Source organism: Cyprinus carpio, unplaced genomic scaffold, assembly GCF_018340385.1.
Source record: "Cyprinus carpio isolate SPL01 unplaced genomic scaffold, ASM1834038v1 S000006753, whole genome shotgun sequence".
Taxonomy (NCBI): Eukaryota; Metazoa; Chordata; class Actinopteri; order Cypriniformes; family Cyprinidae; genus Cyprinus; species Cyprinus carpio.
In genome coordinates, this window is record NW_024879352.1 from 2627421 (window position 1) to 2650060 (window position 22640).

Below are 22640 nucleotides of genomic sequence, written 5' to 3' on the forward strand. Positions count from 1 at the left end.
CCAAAGGAGGCTTTGTGCGACCTAAAAAAGCTATCCCTGTTTAGCTTGGACTGCTTGTCCCCTCTCACACACAAATAGTGACAGATTCCCCTTCTCCAAAATCATCCCCTCGTCATCCACACACCGGCAAAAAGCAACAAACCAACCCATGCTTAAAATTAAGTATCATTACTGTCCCGTTTCCAGAAAAAGGCATTATTACGATTTGATAAAGCAACTAAAACCCACACCATCTTTAAATCATATAATGAGCAGTGGTGTCTGATTAGGTCTCTTTGTGCTGTGAGAACATCTGTATCTTTCCAAATTCATGTGGTTTGGCAACTTTCAGTATTCTAGTTTAAAAAGTCCCTGCAATAACAATAAGCACAAATCTTTTCAATTCAACGCACACAATCACATCTTTTTCACAGCTTACAAACCCTGCTTGTGATTTTAACAATTTGTAGCCCACAAACAACAACGTGTGGCAGTTTATCATTAGTGCTGAGTCATAGTTTGTTTCTAAAGCCTCAGAACTAGTTGAAATAAATCTTAGGCATTTCATCAAAGGTCCCAAGACAAATATGCCAGAAGCCAGATAACAACAAGTCTAGGTAAAATTCCTTTAAAAAAAAAAAAAAAAAAAAAAAAAAAAAAAAAAAAAAAAAACAAAAAAAAAAAAAAATAAAAAAAAACGGTTATCTGTAGGCTATGCAACACATTCGCTCATGAAAGAAAGGAGACACATTACACTTTAACTAACTCCGAAATGTCAAGTAGCCCACACACGTACTTACTTACTTCAATCCGCACAGATTACCCATCTAAGGCCATTGTCACAGAGTGCTTCCCCATCCACAAACAACAAGACATTTAAAGCTTTATAGCCATATTAATGACAATTGCAATGTAAACTTGAATAACTAAGTAACATGGCCTCAGGTTTTGAATCAGTAAAAGTAACGGCACAGTCCTTGCTGCATGAATGCAGGGAGTCTAAAGAGATGGCAAGAGCAATGTTACTTCTAAACTCTGTGAAATCAAAAGACTGCCTGCCTGCCCTGGTGCTTATCCAGGTAACTGGTTAACTTTGTCCGCCAGTGCCCTTTGTCTTTTTTTTTTATGGACAAACATTGCACAATGGTTTACATGGCCAGCTAATTATAATAATTCCAGGACCCAACAGTGTTACAAGTTTGTAGTCTTTTATAAGCAATCTAGGAAAGTTTCATAAGGGAATCCCTTCCCTGTCGACCTAGTAAATGCTAGATACTTGACAAGGTAGATTGACTATGGTGCAAAGGATATCCATGGTTTCATTCTGGATTGGTTATGCATATACGCACAACCACCCTATATGATGGATTGCAATGAGAGTGCTACCTACAGTTCAAATCTAATCATGACTTGCATAGGAGTAGGTGGTTTTATTGGGGAATTCAGGAAGAGAGTTAGAGTCACATTTTTTAGAGAAGACTGGTTCAGAAAATACAAACAAACTTGCAGAGATGACAGTTGAGAAATAGTGAAGAATACGCTTTTTAATTACCTTTGATTGGGACTCAAATATGGACTAACAACCCAACGTTTTGGTTAAAAAATAAATATTTAATTTATGAATTTTTACCGCCCCCCACAGCTGGTTTATTCCATATTTGAACCAAGGTTTGACTGAAACCAACCCATCATTTTTTAAGAGTGAAGAGGAGGCAAGCGTGAGTTGAGAAGGTGTGATGAATAATGTTTCCCTGTATTCAAAGAACTCTAATAACACAATAAGGGCCCCTTCACTCCCCTATTTTCTAATCTACTTACACCATTCAAGTTGACACCTAACTTCCTCTCAAAAATAATACTATTTTCTTAAATAAATGGCAACAAGCAAGGCTAGTTTTTATTCCATAAACAAACTATATAACTTTATTTTTTAAATTAGTAGTTAGCAATAATCTAAAAACATTGACTCTTTTTTTCAATGTCACATCAGCAAACTATTTATTGTCACTCTAACGTGTCAATAACTGTAATATATATAAAACCTAAATATAACTCTCCAATTGTATCAATGTGCCCAATCTTGTAAAAATAACTGTGAAAAAAATTATTCCATTGTTAATACTTTTTTGTGTCTCTCTGTGGAGAAGATGACAATGGTGAAGAGGTGCTAGATGTATTTTTTTTTTACATAAACATTTGTATTGTTTATACTAACTATTCCGATTGTTACATTTTACCTCTTAGTAGCCATTGAATAATTACAAGTAAAAATACTTACAATGCACTTAAAGTATTACAAAATTGTATTTAATAACTAATTAACTTAGTACCTAATTAATAGTGAATAGTAGGATCCAGCAACAAATGTAAAAAAGTCACAAGTGAATAGTATTAATAGCTAAACAATCACTAGGAGTTCAAATAAAAAAAAAAAAAAACACTGCCGCCAACCTAGTCACTAAAGGATAACTTATATTGAAAATGACCACTAGTAACATAAAGCACTGAGTCTCGGTTTAAAACGCTTGCTTGTGAGTATGAACCTGGCTCCTAGTCGTCCCGCGCTGAGGTTACGCACCTGCTGCACCCATTTCCCACGAAGGTCTGGAAACTGATTTTTTTAATCTTCTTCGTCTCTCTGAAGCGCCAGTATCCAACTCTTTTTTTTCCTTCACAGAACGTCTGCATCTCTGGAGATACATAATGTCAATCCAAATGTAAGACTGTGTGGCAAAAAGAAATCGAACCAGCAGGTTTTTAACCGGTATAAACCAGATGTGTAGTTGTGAGTGGGTGGGTTAGGGATCAAAAGATAGCCGAAAATGGTTTTCTTGAACGCTTGGTTTGAAACTTACCTCAATTTGTTCCCTGATCAGTTAACGAGTCCCACTCTCCTTTACGTCTTGAAAGTCGCAAGGGTACTGGTTCAAAGCGACTGTCCGTCAGTAGTCCACTCCAGGGATTGCGCGTGTCCCCCTCTCCTCCAGAATCTGTCCCGATCTGGCTAAAAACACTGTTCGTTTTATGACAACAAACTCGTCCCATATTTTTTTATATGAACACCTAACCATATCTACAGAACAAAACACATCATGACCACAACCTACAGAATGAAACCGGTGTTCCCCTGGTCTAATAACTCACATATGAAAGCTTGTATATTATTCAAATGGTCCCGTCTCCATTCATCGGCAAAACCTGTTGATTCACAATGTACTGTTTATTTGGCACATTTGGACAGCAGCGAAACTTATTTGCCAGGCAGGCACACCCTCTTTCAGAGGCGGGCTTTCTTCACTGGTAAAACTTGCGTGGTGTTTGCGAGGTATCTGCTCCTCGAAAGTTATTTTCTTTCATTCATTCGTGTTTTCTTGTGTCAGAGTTTAAATCTTTCACAATAAGAAATGAGAGGGAAATAAAACAAGAGGCGCAGTGGCTTGTTAGAATCTATATCATGTAGCCTATGTTATTTGGTGAAATACCTAAATTCTTTGCGATTTTGCATTGAGAAATGTGATTTTTGATTTAATCTTCACTCATCAAATTAAAATCGTCACAAAGTAAAGAGCCATAATCCAGCTTTGCTTGCAAATACTGAGAAGCTCATTTTATACCCAAGCATGATACCCTCATCTATTACCAATTCACCTGCTTACTGTAAACTGTTTCAAAACAGTTTAATTGGGATAATCTATAACCTTTTCACTTTTATTTTGCCTCTGTCACAACATTTTTGGAGTGTGTTGCAGCCATCAAAATCAAAATGTATTTATGTTTACAAAATACAAGTAGCCTAAGTATAAGTTGGTCAGTGAAAACATCAATCACCCTTCCTTTTTTAAATAAACTTTAAATATAATTAAGAAATCACAGATTCTTGATTTTTTTGCAATTTACAAAACATCCCATTTTTTTCTGGAATTGGGGTTGTGGTGTTAAACAATACTGTAAGGTTAACCCTGCCTGGTTTAAATGTTTCATTCACAATCACAACACGCACGCATGTCCCCAGGGCTGGCCGTGGCCACAACACAACCACCCCACTCAAAACTGCAGTTTTGTCAATTTTTTTTCTTGACAATAAATGTCAGTAAAACACACTTTCCTGTGCCATCAGCTGTTTTACTGTGTTTACGGTGCACACTCTTCAACGGTACTCAAATATGTGGCGCACGCTCTATATCACTTCATCAAAAAAAACCCAAACTACAAACATAACCATACATACCTAACCTAGTTCTGTCGTCAGCCAAGTCACGAAATTACCAAAAAGGCGATTAAAGCTGTAAACTGTGCATGTATATGCAGCACACAAGACCGTCTCTCAAATGCACTAAAATATGTTCTGCATTTCCAGATCACAATATAAGGAGTTTTGCAAACCTGAATGAGAAATAAAGTTATAGTGAGCCCCTTTATTAAAGTACCTGGATGCAGGGGCGTCGGACTGGGGGTAAAACCAGTACTGATTACCAAGGCCCCAAAGGAAGAGAGGGCCCTTGAAAAGTCTGGAATATATTTTATTTAACCTGGATATTTTCATGGGGGCCCATCAGGACTGTCTATGCATAGGGTCTGGGTTCTTGTGCAACGCCCCTGCCTGGAGGTGAGGAATAATACAAAAATTGTCATATTCACTCAGTATTACTTGATCTAAGAGATAGTACAATAGAATGTTGAAGAATAAGCAAAAACTGCCTGTTTAAAAAAGTAAAAAATATATGCAAAATTTATGTTGTTGGTATTTTTGTTTATTTTATTAAGATTTATGTTATTTAATCAATATTTTGTAAGAAGGTTGCTTAAATATTTAAATTAACATTATTTTTAAAACGAAACAAAAAAAATTATAATCACCAATCCCAACTATATCACCGGTATCGATAAAATTGTAACAAAAAGTGTCGGTATCGTATCGCTTGAAACTTGAAAAAAATGTGGTATCGCCCATCCCTAGTACTAAGTACTCTCTCTAAAAAATATTGCATTACTTGTTATTAATTACTTTCTTAATACCATATCAACCTTGACCAGCTGATTAATACAATGATAGTGCTCTTTTAATTCTTTCAAATAAATAATATAAAATTGCACAAATTATTCTTGAATTGAAGTATTTAATGGGACAAGTTTACATTAAAAACATACAATTTAACATTAGATGTTAAATGTTTCTGTTAAATCTATTATTGTTTTATATAGAATTGCTAAATGCTAACGCAGTTACATCAGATTTAAATTAAAACGTAATAAAAAAGCAATCCTTTACTTTCTTTTTTCAAGGGAAAAGTAATTGGATTACAGTAATTAATTACTTAGTAACACATAACACCCAACACTGCTTGTAGTCTACATTTTATCATTACTGCCAATTGTGTAAAACTGATATTTTTTATTTATAAATGTGTATAGCTAACCTGAATGCCTTCCCATTCCCAGTCTTGTGTTTAGATTATTCTCAGTGTTCGATACAATTTTTTTGTTCAAAATAATTCTTATGCTACTCTCATTAACACCAATATAGAGTAAAAACTCTAAAAAACATAAAAAGCATGTGTGGGGTCACTGTGGAGACCAAATGTCCCAACAAGTATAGTAAAAAAAAAAATGCTGACCTTGTGGGATTTATTTATTTATTTTTGATCCCCATGAGAAAAACAGCTTTAAAATCTCAAAATTATCCTTTAAATCTCTTGTAATTGTACAGCAGTCTTACAACTGCTGCTGCCATCAGATGATAGTGATTTGACCTGTATTGAGTTCGTGCTTGGTTAAACTCACCGTGCTACAGCACACAGGTGACTGAGGGTCTCTGGGGGGCAGTACAGTCCTTTGCGAGGTCAATAATCAAGGCGCCGAAGATTCACGGGAAGTTCCCGGATGTTGCTCTTCCAGGAAGTGTGTCTTATGACAACAATCCTATGATAACGTTGTGTGTTTTGACTTGAGAAACATATTGTCTTGAAAACCGAGCAAAATGGATTGATCGTGTGATCAAAGTAAGTAACTCATGTGTCAAAATCATGTGTTTGGTCGATATAATGTGGGCGTGTCGCTATGTAATGACACAACAGTACGTTACTAATCAAACAGCTTTGAGAAATCTCCAGATGGTGAGGTTTCTTGTGTTTCAAGGACTTCCTCTTTGTTTATTTGTTAATGTTTCTTGTTAGAGTTTTATAATTAGTTTAGGGTTGTGTTTCGTACAACATCAGGGAAGCTTATTTGTTTTGGAAAATGTTTTAAAAATGAAATATTTTACTTTATTTTGCATATGAGCTAGTATATTTAAGAATTATTTAATAACAATAATTGTTTATTTTTTCAGCGATGGTTTAATTTGAGCTGTTTTAATGTCTATTTCCTGAACCTTTAGCAGGGATCACATGATTTCAATTCATGTAAGTGTTTGGTTTCTTGTCAGCATTTGCATTTTCTATCTTTGTTTGTCTAGAGAAGAGCATGGAGAATGATGAATTTCCGTCAGCGGATGGGGTGGATAGGCGTCGGACTGTACTTGTTGGCCAGTGTCGCTGCAGTGTATTATATATTTGAGATCAGCCAAACATACAACCGATTTGCACTGGCACAAAAAGAAGGGGAGGCTGGAGCGCAGACGAAATGGTCCGGAGATGCTTCTTCCTCTTCCCCATCTTCAGCCTCATGGATCGTGACTCTGAAAACGAGACTTCTCCTCCTGCCCTTCTGGGTGTGGGCCACCATTTTCCTCATTCCGTACCTCCAGGTGTTCCTCTTTCTTTACTCCTGCACAAGGGCGGACCCCAAGACTGTAGGATACTGTATTCTGCCCATCTGCCTTGCTGTTCTCTGCAACCGTCACCAAACCTTTGCCAAGGCCTCGCATCAGAATCAGCACGACTGCATCTGATTGGTGCACACTTGAAGTGATTGGTGTGTCAAGAATAGGGGGCAGATTTTTGTCACAAGGAAACGTTAGTGTCCCTTGGGGTTGGGTAATCCAAAAGTCATTCACAAATAAAATTATTTTTTTTAAGGCTGGTCCTTTTTTTTTTTTTTTTTTTTTTTTTTTTTTCTTTTTTTGATGTAGCATTAAAGGGATGTGTTTAGGATGTCTTTTCTTTTGTAATGTTGGTTTTTCTTTCAACAACTATTGTTTTAGTCCATTGCCAATTCTCCCACCAGTTTTATTGTGTATTTTTAGCACAAAAAACTGTACTATAGTGATGTTTCATACTCTTCAAGCTGATGGCAACATTGGTCCGCATTTTAAGTAAAAAAGTTTTATAAAGGGATCTAGAAATATTTTCCAATGTACAGCTCAGCACAGAAGTTTTTTAAGAAGCTTTGATCTTTAAGTTAACTGAACAACAAAAACAAACTGTTATATTTGCAAATAAAGATTTGATAAAGGAAAATCTAAAACACCTAAATGGAGTCAAGTAAGCCATTGTCCAAGAGTGGAGGATGTGATGAGGGCCTGCGTACTGACATCTCTGCCCCCCCCCCCCCCTGTGTACTTGAATTACACGTCTAAATGTGGGTTGAGTTTACTATTAAAACCCCACAATGGAACCAAGATGTGGATCATGCCTGTAGAAGGGTTCGCGTACTTATGAGGCTAAATGGATTTGTAGTGTCACTTTAATGCTCCAGAGGACTTTGTTGCTCACTCCACGGGACACGTTTAATTAAATAAGGAAAATGGCTTTTACAAGGGAGTGACACATATGTATTTTCACAGTATAAAATGTATAAAATTATCACAACGTGTCTGTCTTTGTCTTTGTTGAGAATAAACGGCACTCAAGGCAGGACAAGAAAGGAGTTGAATAAGGAACCTTTTGTATTAAAAACGGATGTCTGTGATGAATTCACTTTTAATATCAGTATTTTTGTTTTGAAGGATGATTTTTTTGTCAGCTCTAGACATGGATCATTTTTTCCTATTCTTTAATTTGTGCGATTTTTGACAAATACAATTTCCATGATTATAGGTGATAATGCAAGTATCCTCAGAGAAAGACATCTGTGTTGTCAAGTAAAACAAAGTTGTTCGTTATCCATGCCTGTGTGAATAGTTGTTGAGGGACATAAGCCTCATTTTACAGTGTGAATAATCTTAATCTTGCATAAGAAATTGCAAATTGGTGACTTTAGACTTGTTGGGTGTGGTTAGGGTGTCGGCACAAGACATCTGGGTATCAAACTTCTCGACTTCAACCTGTGATGCAGATCCAAGTGTTTAATTTTTTAAAATCCCTTCTTTTGTGGCGATAGTGTCTTTGATCATAGGTGGATGATTTAATGCAATTTGTTAGAAATGTTCATAAAAGGCAAACTCATTTTTGGTCTAAAACGGGCTTGACTGTGGAATTCTATATGTTTAATTGCGTAATTCGTTACTACACTTGTCATTGCAATCTTAATACACTGTAGTTGGGATGAAACAACTCTGGATTGAACCAAAAATCAATAAAGAAACTGAATGTGCACGGTGGTATTCTTCTTTAAAGTGGTACACTGATTTTTCCAGACAGTTTGAATCCAGTTTATTGCCACTGTGGTTTATTAACTGAAGAAACACGAGATGGACAAGTATGATAACCAACTGTCATTTATAAACTTATTTATATAACAGGAAAAAGACTTATGAGATAATTAAAACAGTTTTCCCACTTTGCCTTTTAGCAGTTACCTGAGAAGTAATGAAAAACTAATTAAGAAAATACATAAACAAAATAAGGCAAAATTCAACATCAAGGTTTTTGTTTATGTGCTGGAGGGTACTGATTATAACAACCTCCTTTATAAAGGCCATAAACAATACAATGTACAGATCTGAAGACATGACCGCAAAGTCTTTATCGCTTTCTTTGGAGGTTCTGACTTGAGACTTTTTGGGGTGGCCGTTTCTGTGGTACTATCCCTCTTCATCACTGTCCTCATCTTCTCCATCTATAACATGGATTTCAAAAATAGAAAGAAAAAATACGAAATTAGATTAAAATATAATGAATAAAATACTAACAATCTTAATTGTAATAAGAATATGGAATTAATAAAGTATTCTAAAGTACGTAAATAGAAGCCAGTTGTGATCAGTTGCTTAACATATTTGCTTGGCAAAGTACAGAAGACAGTAATCGGTCCAAAGTTAAGCAGCTCGCTGTCATCTGCACTGAAGGGCTCTGTGGTGCAGTGAAGTCATTACATAACTAAGCAATAAACGCAACTAAAAGCCAGATTCAAAGGGTTGGTAGCTAAAACTATGAGAGGAGAGACTTTAGCCACCGTCAAAGTCTTTATTGTATGATTTTACAATAAGTCCATCTTTTTTGATTAAGTCTGTTTGCTTTCCCATCAGAGGTGTAAAAAAGTACTCAAAATTTTTACTCAAAGTGAAAGTACAAGTACTCAGTGAAAATTTTACTCAATTAACAAGTACAAGTATCTGGTCAAAAAACCTACTTAGAGGAAAAGGTAAAAAAAACTACAAACTTTAAATTGTACTCAAGTATTAAAAAAGTAGAAGTACTTTTTTTCTGACAGACATTACAGAAAGAATGGGTTAAAGGGAGAGAACGAAAAAAAAAAAATGCAATGGCACAGGCCAACATGTAAATTTAGTTCAACAACAACAATTAAAATGAAACACTAAGTCAGACTATCGAACACCAAAAAAAACAAGAAACAAAAGATAAAATATCAGGGAAAGGGATTTTAAAAAAGAAACTCCCATCCTTTTACACCCTCATGCCATCCTATATGACTTTCATTTAATCAGATCGAACCACAAACTAAGAGTTTTAGAAAAAAAAAAAAATTCTCTTTCTATAATGTCAAGTGTATGGGACATCAAAAAATGACACTTCAAAAAAACTATACACAAAGTGATGGAGGGACAGTAACTCATGCAACCCCCCGTTAATGAATCACGGTCGTCGTTCTTAAGTGAAAGGAAGAGGCATAGGTAAGAAAAATACAAGTACCAATATTTTAATCTTGACCGTCACTGTTCACTTTGTGTGCTTTTCTGAAGTGGTCACTGTGACCCTTAGGCATTATATGGACTAAAAATCTTTGCTTGTGTTCATGTGAAGAAAGAAAAGTTCATAAACATCTGGATGACAGAGGTTCAGTAAATGTTTTAGAGAATTTTCATTTTGGGGTGAACTATCCCTTTGAAGAGCAAGATGTGATGGAGAGGCTAGAAACTATATTCCAGACAGGAATACAAAGATTGTGTTGATATTAATGAGGAGAGTCATATAATTAAAACATACAACGTTTAACGTTTTTAAAGGCCACTTTATTTGTGTTGTCTATTCAACGTCACTGTCCTAAAGGACAAGTAATCTTTTTAAATGTTTTTATTTGGGGCCATTTAGTGTTCTTTTTTTTTTTTTAGCAATTATTGATACATAAGTATATGGGACTAATTAGATTAATTAATGAGAAAGCATGTAATTATTAAGATTAAAAAAAAATTCACTGACAGTCCTAATTCCTACTTAAGTGTTAAATATAATGACATATTGTAAATACACTTATCCACCACCTGCTAAAGAAACATCACTAACACATGAATTTACAATTAATTTAGCATACAATGATGTATTATAAAACACTTTTGGAGATTTGTAACATTTAGCAAAAAAAAAAATCCCACAAAAAATATAATTGTATTTAAATTCTCATCACGATGATTTATTGGCACTCAATTTGTGTACATTGGCAGCTAATATATTGACATAGCAAAGCAGCTCTATCAAAACAGAACAAATAAATGATGAACTTTTTTGGGGGGGGTGGGGGGGCGCAACTGCTACCCTCAATATGCTTCTCTCAGATTTGATGGTGAACTTTTGAAGGCAGACATTTACCTGATGAAAAGTCATACTTGAAGTAGAAATGTGTGTGTTTTTGATGCATGAAACCATGATCATTACTTCTCACTTCGGTCAGGCACACACCGTTTGAGCTTCTTGTTTACCATATTTAATGTGCAAAAGATATAAAATAAAAATATTAATATACTTTCAAGATGAAATAAAATTGTAAGGAGTAAAAAACTACTGTTTTTTCTTCAGAAATGTAATCAAGTAAAAAGTACAAGGAGTCAGTTTTAAATTGTACTATGAGTAAAAGTACAAATCCCCAAAATAATACTCAAGTACAGTAATCAAGTAAAAATTACTCAAGTATTGTTACACCTCTGTTTCCCATTTCAACAACCCAGTCTTTCATTTTCTAACAGCTGTACAGTCTACATCTGCTGTTGTTTACCGCTGAGCCCCTTTCTGTCAACAAGGAGCCGTCAAAACTCAGATAATATCAGCATTTTAATTTTCTTAATGCCAGTTAGCAGTTGATTTCAAATTGCCATCTATACTTGTAGGCTGTAAACTGGTTGTCTGTCCATCTCGGTACTTCAGGTCTCCCCTCAGCTCGCACGCTGCCATATTTGCAGGACACACTGTAACGCGGTTGCCAGATCCCACAGAGAAACCACTCAACATGGGCTAAAAAAATGGAGCATCTAAAAAATTATTTATAAAATAGAATGGAAAATAGAGTGACATTACAGGTTTACATTTAAATTAACTCCAAAAATCTTTAAAATATTATTATCAGTAATTACATAAGGTTTTTACAAAAAAATAGCTCAAATAATATTCAATACACAATGGTCATCTAAATAAATGCAAAAAAAGACAACAAAAAGGCAAACATAGGCATAACACATGAACAGAAACTATATAAAAATGTAACAGATGCGAAGAATTTATATATATATATGTATATAATATAATATATACTATATATATATAGGCTATATATAGGTAATATATAGTTTATGCTTTAAAAATTTGATCTTCGGTTATAGTATGCAAATTTAATTCAATGAAAAGAGTATTCAGTAACAGTAATTCAAGCACCCACAATATATATAAGTAATGTAAAATCTGATTACGTTGGATTCCTTCAAGGTAGCATATGTAAATATAGCTCAAGTAAAGCAATATCATAAAAAACTTCTTTTATTATTTAATATTAGATATTTTTATTTATTATTGTTTACATAGATATCATCCTGACTATCAGAAGAACCGAAAATTGATCGAATTCAATGTGTTTTCTCATGTCACTCACATGGTTAGAGCATAAAGAAAAAATGAAGGAAAAAAAAACACTTTTTTCGAAAAATGAATTTATTCATATGTTATGCTATGTCCTCTGTAGAGGACATCAGGACTTTTTTTTAACAAAAAAGTCCCATTTTTTAAATAAATTAAAAGACATGAATAGACATGAAAAAGGCAAAAAAAACTATGATTTTTTTTTAATTCCCCAATCCATTTAAATTGTTTATACCAAACTTTGAATAAAAAAAATGATTCTCAACATGTTATGAAAGATAATAACAGAATGATTTGATATACCATTTTCATTCATGCAACATGTGAGTAAAATGGCCATTAACGGGTTGTCCCATTATGTACAATGTAGGCTATAAAACTGTATGTTATTTGTGGCATATTAATGTGTTTTTGGGGGCAACATCTAATGAAAAAGAAGTGTAAAATGGGAGTAACAATTGGCAAAATTTTCATAATAATATCTTAATTTCATAAGGAATCTGAGGATAGGAATATTGAAATATAATTTCTTTCACTATTCATTTGAGGTGTCTCAAAATGTGTAATAAACATGCATTTAGTCCTGGTGTCCTCTACAGTGGACATGCATGAAACCAAATGTCTGTTGATAACAGAAAGTCATATTTTGATTCAAAAATGTTGATTTATGACAAACAATTGGAAAATTAGTCCGATTTAAATGATCATTACAACATATGATTATATTTCCATAAGGGTGTTGATTTTATCTACACTAATTATCACTAATCGGTATATAAGTGGACATGGCAAATCACTGATCTACCGCATTTGAACTCTGACCTATCGAGTTGGTTTTGCGAAAAAATCCATATTTTCTGTTCATCCGGAATCATTGACCTAATGTGGGTGTGATGTAATAATAAACGTCAGTCAGAAAAAAATAGCTCTGAAATAATAAATTTCTATTCTACAACGTCTCGCAACTCTCACCGGCCCAAAACATCTTATATTTGCATAAACCCGGAAGCAGCATTGTGTTTTGTTATTGTCAAGCCCGAAAAATTTGGTCGGGTTAAGTAATGTTCAAACTGCAAGACACTTTCCCACATCTAAAGGCCTTTAGTTCTGTTACAGAGGACCCGCTGTCTCCAGTCAAAAACGGGATCTCGTTGACAGCTGAGTTCGTTCGTGACTCGTTTCGTGCCCTGGAACAGGAACTAGAAATATTTTTTTTTTTTGCGCTCGTCTCTTCAAGGATGGCGGCAAATGATGGAGAGGAGGAGGCTACTGTATCTCTGGTGGAACGTCTGGAGGAGGATCGAAGAGCTGAGAGAAACGAAGCCCTCCGCTTGGTTCTTGGAGGCAGAGTGTGATTCAGAGAAATTGCTCATATCCAGAGGTTTGACGTCTTTATGTAAACGCAGACCTTTCATAATATCAGTTTTTAGCATGCGGATTAAAACATTGACACAGACTGTTTCATCTCGGTTTTTCAACATATATCTTGCAAATTGTTTGTAGGATTGTTTTGATGTTGGGTTTAGCATAAAATATTATTAATTGCGTCGATGCTGGTCTGTATGTTGGGAAATAAACGTTATGCATTAAACAGATAATAGCAGGATGCCTTTTCAGTGCGTTTAACCGTAACGTAGTTGCCAGCACATGCAGAAGGCATGCACCTCTTTATTAAAATGATAATTGTATATGTCCTGAAAACAAAAGTGGTGGGATTATTGTTGTGACAGGGATATGTGAGCGTCAGGCAGAGCTGTATGCTCTGTAACACCTGCACGCCAAAAGGAGGAGAGCCAGCTGGCATCTGTCTGGCATGTTCCTACAAGTGCCATGAAGGCCATGAACCTTTTGAGCTCTATACCAAGAGGTGAATATTCCCACAAACCATCTAAAATAACCACTCAAGCTGTGAAGCTATGTTAGAAAGTACATTTGCTGTTGCTTTAACCCATTTAGCAGAGTCTGATTGACTGACATTATGAACATGGTCTGCTGATGAGGTTCTGTCTACATTTTGCATATTTTTTTTTAATCTAATTTGTATTAATATTCTTGTCACTATGATAGTAAGGATTATGAGGTGTGTTTTCTTCCTTTACATATTTGTTTACTGGCTGCACTCATTATTTAAACCTTATGATAATCCAGGAATTTCCCGATGTGATTGTGGGAATGATAAGTTTGGGGGAAATGGGAGTTGCAAGCTATTTGCGGTAAGTTACTTTTAACTTTAATTTTTAACTTTTCACTTTCAGAACTAACTGTATGGATTTCTGTCACACAGGATAAAGAAAAAGTGAATTCAGGGAACAAATACAGCCACAATTTTTTTGGCTTGTATTGCACATGTGACAGACCCTACCCAGATCCAGAGGATGAGGTAACGTGTGGTTTTAATTTCAGATGCATTCTATAATATTCTTTCTATCTATAATTCTGTTTTCATATATTGTAGTTGAATATTACTATTTTAATTTATTAACCCCTACTCATGATTTGAATGTATTTTATAAGAAGCTACTGAATATTTGGACATGCTTATATTATATTACATGGGCTTCAAACCATATATGGACCATGTTGGTGTCTTCAGGTTCGCTGATGAGATGAATCCAGGTGTATTGTGTGTGAAGACTGGTTCCATGGTCGGGTTAGTTTCAGATCTGACTGCAGTCAGGCAGGACATGAACATGATTTAGCGTTCTTTGGCTGTGTAGATAAGCCAAGTAATGTATTCAGGTTGAAAATGGTTGAGACCACATTAAGTGTGTTTCTCTCAGCATTTAGGCTGCGTAGTGCCAGGACTTAGTGTGGAGCTGCCAAGAGTGATCTGTGGAGTGTGCATGGAATAAAACACCTTTCCTTTGGAACTATGCTGCACATATTGATGTAATATAATATATTTTTTTCTGCTTCCGTTTTGCATTTTACAGATATGTAATATGAAAATTAGTGCAACGTTAACTTTAAAAAGAGCGAAAGGCATCAAAAGTAACAGTGTTTACAACATATATACATTTGTGAAGGTTTATTTTGTCTTGTTTGCTTCAGTGCCAGCCATAACAAAAGTAAGTCAATGCAAAGGAGAGGAGGATGTGAAGGTTGAGGTAGAAAATGATGAAGAGGAGAAGAAGATTAAAAATGAGAACCCGAAGAGCCCTGTAGAGGAGAAGGTACTTACTGTCGACTTAATGTGTCTCTAAATGGGAGGATTGATTCATGGCATTTTTATTTCATTCATTCCCTGTTCATTTTTTTTTTTTTTGCGGACAGCCAAACTTAAATCTGCTACTTGTATTCATTGAATAAGTGTTTGAAGACATTAGATGCACTGATGATTTAAAGCCGTTTTAGACACAGATTTGCCTTTGTTTTATGAAGTAAGCCAGGGGAGGAGGTCACCCACAAGGGGGCAGTAGTTCTGTTAAATGATGCATGTCTGAAAGAGTTTTCATGGGGGAATGGGTCAGCTCACGTGCGTCACGGTCTCGATAAAGCCTGAATTTGAAAGAATCGAGTTATAAATTTGCACCACATTGTTTTTTGCTGTTAGCAAGAATGCCAACTCCGCTGTATCCCTGAGAAATTTTAAATGATTTTAACAATTAACACCGGAAGAGAGGAATTAGTGATCAAGATTTGGTGACCTTCTCTCTGATGTCAGGTGCAGGTCAATGGGACGTCCGCCTGGTAAGCGGAAAAGAGACCAGGAAGAAACCGAAGGTTCCTCAGAGGAGGGTTGCGTGCTCTGGTTGCAGGCTGAGAGAGATGAAGGTCCTCGGGGAAGAGCCGGACTCTGCAGGGTTGCTGTGTTCTGGCCCTCTGCCTGGCGCACAAAGCTCTGCCACTGCACCGACTGGCAAGGTACAGATCAAAAACACACATTACAGAGGAGATTTAAACATAAAAATAGGCACTGCTTCATCCTTGATTAACTGATGCAATTCTAGAACATAAAAAAAAAAAAAAAAAATGTTCCTAGTCTCATGTTTTGCTTTCTTTGCTTAGGTCCTCTATGCAGATGCAGGAGTGTCTTTCCTCACGGATGAGATGGACACTGTCCTGGCGTATGAAAACAAGGGTAAGTCCACAGAGCAGGCTGAACAAGCAGGTGGAGCCGAGGGTCGCGACCCCTTGATGTCAGCTCTAAACAACTTAAATCGGGTTCAGCAGCTGGAGATCATCCATGGTTAGGGAGTTTTAGTGGTACCTCCAATATCCTCTTATGTGTGACAGCAAAAACTAATTGCGTTTCTGATTGACATTGGATTTCAAATGTTTTTAATTGTATCAACTGTGAAGCTGACATTTAATTTTTCCTCAGAATATAATGACATGAAGACAGAACTGAAGGACTACCTGCAGCGATTTGCAGCAGAAGGAAAGGTAGGTTTTCAATGTGTTTTGTTGTTATTTTATTTTTTTAAATGTGTGGTGTAGTTGAAGGTAAAGCTTTTGTGAGTGTCTAGTGTTTATTTTCTCCTCCTCTCCTTCCCTGTTAGGTGGTGACACCTGAGGACATCCGTCAATTCTTGAACAGCAGCAACAAGCGCAAGAGACGACGAGCCAACGCATGGCCAGTACTACTGCAGTAGTTAAACAGCCTTTCACTCTTCGCCACTTCAAGCAGATACCAGCCCCATGCAATCCTTCATTTCCCCCCCCCCAGTCTGTTTCAGTTCAAGGTCACCCATGGATTTGTAAAAAAAAATAAATATGAGCAGTTCAATTTCAGGCCCTCAAACCTGTATGATTTTGACCTTGCATAGTGATAGTTTTCCAACACCTGGCCAAGGGCCTTGATTTGAGATTGACGTTCTGTTTCAACTTGTGCTGATTGGCTCTACCGTGTCCCAGAGATGCGATTATATGGAAAGATACAAAAAGCAATGGATTTTATGGAAGAAAAGCACTTCTATAAGGTGTCACAGAAATGTTGACATATGATTTTTGTCAATCCGTCAGGAAATCTCTGTTTTAAGCTATTTAAAAAACATGGCCTTGTTATTTTACAGAGGGCCTATTAGGGAAAAGTCACAATTCACATGGACTGCAGTCGCAGTATTCATTGCTGTTCTGATGAGATGGCAGATATCTCAAGATTCAGTTGAGGCTGGAGTAGAATAGTGGTCTATTGGCGAAATATGCTGTTTGTTAAACCCATGAAAGCGCTTTTTCCGAGGTTATGTGGAGGCTACCAATTGGTGCAAATTGTCTAGTACCGCTTTACTCATTTGATCTTGCTTTTAACCTTGTTGTGTTCGTAGATTCTGTTACGTTTTAATGTTCTATCTTTGAGAAATAAACATAGGTAATACATTTGGGGCCTGCGTGATGCGTCTCAGTTTATCCCCAGGAACACTTCTGTTGAATGAGTGCTTCATCTGTCACGGTATATATGTTGCTGCTGTGTGCTTACACGGCATGCCGCAAAAAGGGTTATCCTGAAATGGTGGTTGGACTCCAATTGTACCCCGCTTGTAATGTTTACTGGGATGGCGCTACTTGCCGGGACGTTGCCCTTTGGAGTGTACCCACAGCCAGAGTACATGAGGAAATACACACGCCACCAGAAACGATTGAGGACAATTTGTGGTGTGACACTTTGAGGGACTGTATCAGACCTCTTTGAGATGTACTCGTTTTCCCTTAATTATTGGTTTGGTTAGTTTTTTCGGCTTTCAATCTGCTTACAATCTTTCCTTTTATCTTATGAATATGGGTGGTTCTGCTGTTTAATAGTTATACATCTAAACTGTTTAATTCAAGAATAACACAAAAAAAAAAAATTCTGTAGGCATTTCATCCAACTTAACTGTCAGGTATGCTAAGGAACATGTAACGGGGAAAAACTGTTTTAAACTACTCATGAAGCCAGATCAGTCTTGAGGGATGCGTGCCTGTAGCTTGTAACTACATTAAACAGGCTCAAACAATATCCATAAGTACTTTGATATATATTATAGAGATATTAATATATATATATAAATAGGATTGACATTTATTAAGGGGCCTCCAGGCTCTGGGGATAGTGCATACATAGTGGTTTCAGTTAGTTTTATAATTCATTCCAAAATTTACCGTTTACATTTCAGTGTGGAAACAGATCATGATTTCTGATGAAAGTGTTTCGATGCAGATTGTGTTGTTAGTGAGCGAGACACCGCTGTGGTTCCCCCCGCCCATTTGCCCACTAATGGCAAGGTGTTAATCATGCTCAACCTGGCGAACCAAACAACAAAACACATAATTATAAACTCAAAAATTTATTTCCAAGCATTAGTCATAATTGCAGAGATAAAGATCATAACTACACAGGCCAAGAAAAAGAATTAGAAAAAGTAGACACTTCCACAACTCCACAAAGAATGCTTTTTGTGTGGGTGTGTATGTGTGATGTGTGATATATATCCCCAATTAATTGGCAAGGTTACTCACGGCTACCTGTGCGAACAGAAACAAACAAAACACACTCATATACTCAAAAACTATTTATTCCAGGACTTAGTCACTAATGCAGAGTAAAGTTATACTATTTTTTTTTTTTTTTTTTTTTATTTTTATGTTTTGTGTGATTTTATTTTACACGGCACAAAAGAAAAAGATAGAAAATAGACACTTTCCACAACTCCACAAAGAATGCTTTTTGTTGTGTGTGTGTATGGTGTGTCGTTGTATATATATACCACACCACACACACCAACCACAACAAAATCTATGCAACGGCACACAAAGTCTCAATAGAATCGGCATGTTTATATATTTTTATAAAAAAAAAAAACTTTACATTTACATACAACCAAAACCTATTTCTGAGGCCTTGTGATCGCCAAGGTTACCAAAAATCTGAAATATTCTTTTGAAGGAAAAAAAAAAAAAGACAAATAACATTATGCACACTATGCGTTGGCTACAGTATTGACAAAGAGACGGTTAACAGAGTTTGTGTAGGCAAGGGGCTTGCAATAAGGACAAAAGGGTGTGGATGGGAAGCCCAGCCTCAGGCAGGGGAAGGCACTAAGCGTCTCAGTAAGAGAGATAGCACGAAGGAGAACCGGAGGATTCGACTATAAGTCTACAAACAATCTTCCCTGACCTCAGGGAATCCATAAACAAGCCTCAGTTCAGGCCTTGCGGCACTTGGAGGTGTGATAAATAATGCAATGCCATGCAATATACTAAAAGGATAGGAAGCGAATGTTTAAGACAAATGACTCAGCGTGAAACTAAAACGTGAATATAAACAGATGTTTCAGTGCAAAGTAAATCATAGAAGCAAACAGAGGGCGCCATACCCAAGACAAACGTTTACCCATAATACCATCAAAAAATTTAGGCGCATAATGGTAAATCTTCATCAGTTCTAGCTTTTTTCTTTCTCTCTTGCGTTAAGGATGATGTCAAGTATAGTAGCCCCAAATTCATCCTCCCAAAAACGAAAACCCAGTATTCTTAAGAAATGGAAAAGTTACATCAAACAACAAAAGAAGTTGAGTTCTACAGGACAGACTACAACAATGATTCAAGCTCCTTGTCTGGGCAAGCTCAAATGCATTTTCCCAAATTCATTCACCTAACAGTCTCTCCGGGAAGCAAGCCCAAACATCTGATCAAAACCTCAGATACATGACCTGAAATAGCATCTGTGATAGAAATGTAATAGTATGATGGTCAGTGTGCATCATCAAAATACCAAAATAATACCCCAACTAAATTGGCCATTTGGCTTCATACATAAAAAATCACAACACACCCTCATAGCTGATCTGATTGGTGTTTTGTAACATGAAATATAAAGGACTAGCAGTTCAAAATGGGCCTGCTGAAGTTTCGCAGAGGCGAAGCGATCAAAGGAGTTTTCCTAACCTTCCCCTTAAAAAGATTAAAGAACATAGCTGGAGTTGGACATGGGACAGGATGGCTGGGATGGCAGTGGCGGCAAGAAATAATTCTCTCAACTGTAGCAGGAAAATCTTTGGAGTAGCAGCAGTAGGCCTAAATATCCATCGTAGGATATTGGGTCATGGTTAGCAGGAGAGTGGATTCTCTAGAAGACATGACAGCCTCAGATCTCCTCTTGGCTGCCGCGAGCAAGTGTGATGCCAATACTCACGTGCTCGGAGCAGAGGCAGTTTCAGTTGCAGGTAACGCAGTCGCTTGGAAAATCAGAACTAACATGCAAACTGTTACATAAAAACAGGCAAAATAAAAAATACAAAAAGGGGAGGAAACAAAAAAAAAACATGAAAATATCACTGAAAGGTCTTTGCTGTCGTAGACCACAGAGACCCAATTCAAAAAATGCTATTGGTACAGAGGGATTGACCCACAGCTCAAAAAATAGAAGTTGGAAAGTCAAACCAGAATTTAGATAACTGCGCTTTTTGACAAGTCTTCCTGACACATCAAAATGAGAGACATGTGAGCTGGTGACAGGATAGATTGAGATGTCGCGGTCACGCTGACAAGAAACCTGGAGGATCCAGCAAGGTTTACAATGAAGTTTATGAGTGAGACCCCACGTTGCTCTGTGAAACAAATCCGTGGTTTAAAATATCTTTATTGCTAAAGAATTGTAGTTTAGTAAATCGGATTCACTCATCTCTCCTTGTGCTGTGGAATGAGGTCAGAGGAAGATAGCCTTATTAGAGGCTGCGATGCATTGCATTTTAAAAGATACCACAGATCCGTTTTTACTGAAAGCTCAAATAGTCATTATATTATGAAGTTTGTTTATACGCCAATGAAAAAGGTGGTAACCGATTTTCAACAGGGACTGAAATCTTCATGTAGCTGATAAGCCTGGCAACAGAGAGGAAATACTGCAGAGCTACGTCCTTGAGATTCAGAAAAGACAAATAGCCTCCTACAATCTTCCAGTCCGATTCAGATACCTTCCCACTACTCTGGAGGAGATACAATTGCAACCCCCAGGTCGACGTTTTGGATCTATTTTTGGATCGGCTCTCTGAAGCTTTGGCGGATGGTGAACGAGCTCTCCCCAGGGTTCATGACACTTTCAGAGGCTTGACTCAAGAGGTTGGCTACAGTAGGAGTCCAGGAGACCCGTTCATTGCAACTGCAACTGCATCGGGCAGCTAACATTTCTGAAAAAACGACAAAGGCTATATGGACAATGCTTTACGGCCAAAATAACACCTGTGATCATGGTAGATTGAGGTTATTACTCGTGCAAGATTATAACCATCCGCACTTTCTGCGTCAAACATCTTAACTGTACTGTTCTATTTGAATCTAATAAAACAGCAAGTAAAAAAAGGAAAGAAGATGAGGAACTTCCTTACAGAACATATGTGAGAAAGTGAAAGAAAATCTGATTTCCAGCTGTTGGTTCTGGTCCCTCAATGATAAATGCTCAAGGTTGAGAGGCTCAAGAGTGTCTGATAAGTTGATAAGAATATAAAGAGGAAAAATCGAGAATTTGACTGAAATCTGTTTAAGAAGACGCTGGTCAGAAGGTAGAGTCCTCTCTGGGCACAGGGCCATAGGATGATCTAACGCAGAACTAGATTTGCCCAAAAGGTAAGGTCTTAAGTCCGTAACTACAGATACAGCAGTAACCTCTACAGCTCTTAAGGCCAACTCCAGTAAGTCAGGGGTGCCTGTGCGGAGAAGATGTCGATAAATCAATAGTATGATAATTTTCCTTTTATGGTCACAGTCACCTGCAAAGAAGTCTGTGTAATAAACATGAATCCTCAACGCAAAGAGGTTTCAGTTTAAGTTGCGGAAAGCCCCACCCGGTAGATACAAATAAAATCGCTTCAGAGATTCACGCAAAACACAAACATCCTCCCAAACGCATCTTTGGTACTAACGGTGGGCTTCTTTGAAAAAGAAACAAAAAAACTGAAACTGAAACTCAGCCTTTTAACCAGCGTATAATGGTCTATGAGCCACTTTTAATCCTGACCGGAAGTGGAGGGTTAAGATATAAAGTACATATCTTCGTATTTCATCAGTACGCTTGGTGCTCAACCAATAAAAGCTTCTTGTGCTCCAAAAGAAAGCACTCAAAGTGAAAATGTGGGCTGAGCTATACTGAGGAATCTTTTGGATATTCAACAAGAGGCCATCCAGTCTAACAGAACGAGAGATTCTTATATATGTAATTTTTGAGCTGATGTGAGAATACTGTACCACTTCATCCTTGCGGTGAAAGGCTTATTATTGATTATCTTAAAAGGATAGTTCAACACCCAAAATGCAGAAGTCTTTCATCATTCACTAACCCTGATGTGGTTTTCAAATCTGTGTGATATATTTTCTCTCTCCTCAACAAACACAAAAATATATTTTGAACAATGTCATCCAGTTTTTTGGCCAACAATGAAAGCCCAATGGGGTGCAATCCCTGTATTGATGTTTTGGACCCCCACTGACTTTGATGTATGTACAAAAACATTTGGTTCCAAATATCTTTCTTTTGTGTTCTATAGAGAGAAAAAGAAGTCCACACAGGTTTGGAACAGCTAGAATGATGAAATGACAAACAGAATTTGCATTTTGTGGGTGAAC

At 36.7% G+C, this 22640-nt stretch overlaps 1 protein-coding gene and 1 pseudogene across 1 annotated transcript; both read left to right on the forward strand.

The window, feature by feature from the left end:
- The first annotated feature begins 5820 nt into the window (after positions 1-5820).
- On the forward strand, positions 5821-6868 carry LOC109105664 (transmembrane protein 251-like). Its single transcript, XM_019118929.2, has 2 exons — positions 5821-5978; positions 6434-6868. The coding sequence occupies exon 2, from the start codon at positions 6449-6451 to the stop codon at positions 6866-6868; it is 420 nt and encodes a 139-aa protein (XP_018974474.2). The 5' UTR covers positions 5821-5978; positions 6434-6448.
- A 6344-nt stretch (positions 6869-13212) lies between these two features.
- On the forward strand, positions 13213-16700 carry LOC109053119 (annotated as a pseudogene).
- Positions 16701-22640: the final 5940 nt, after the last annotated feature.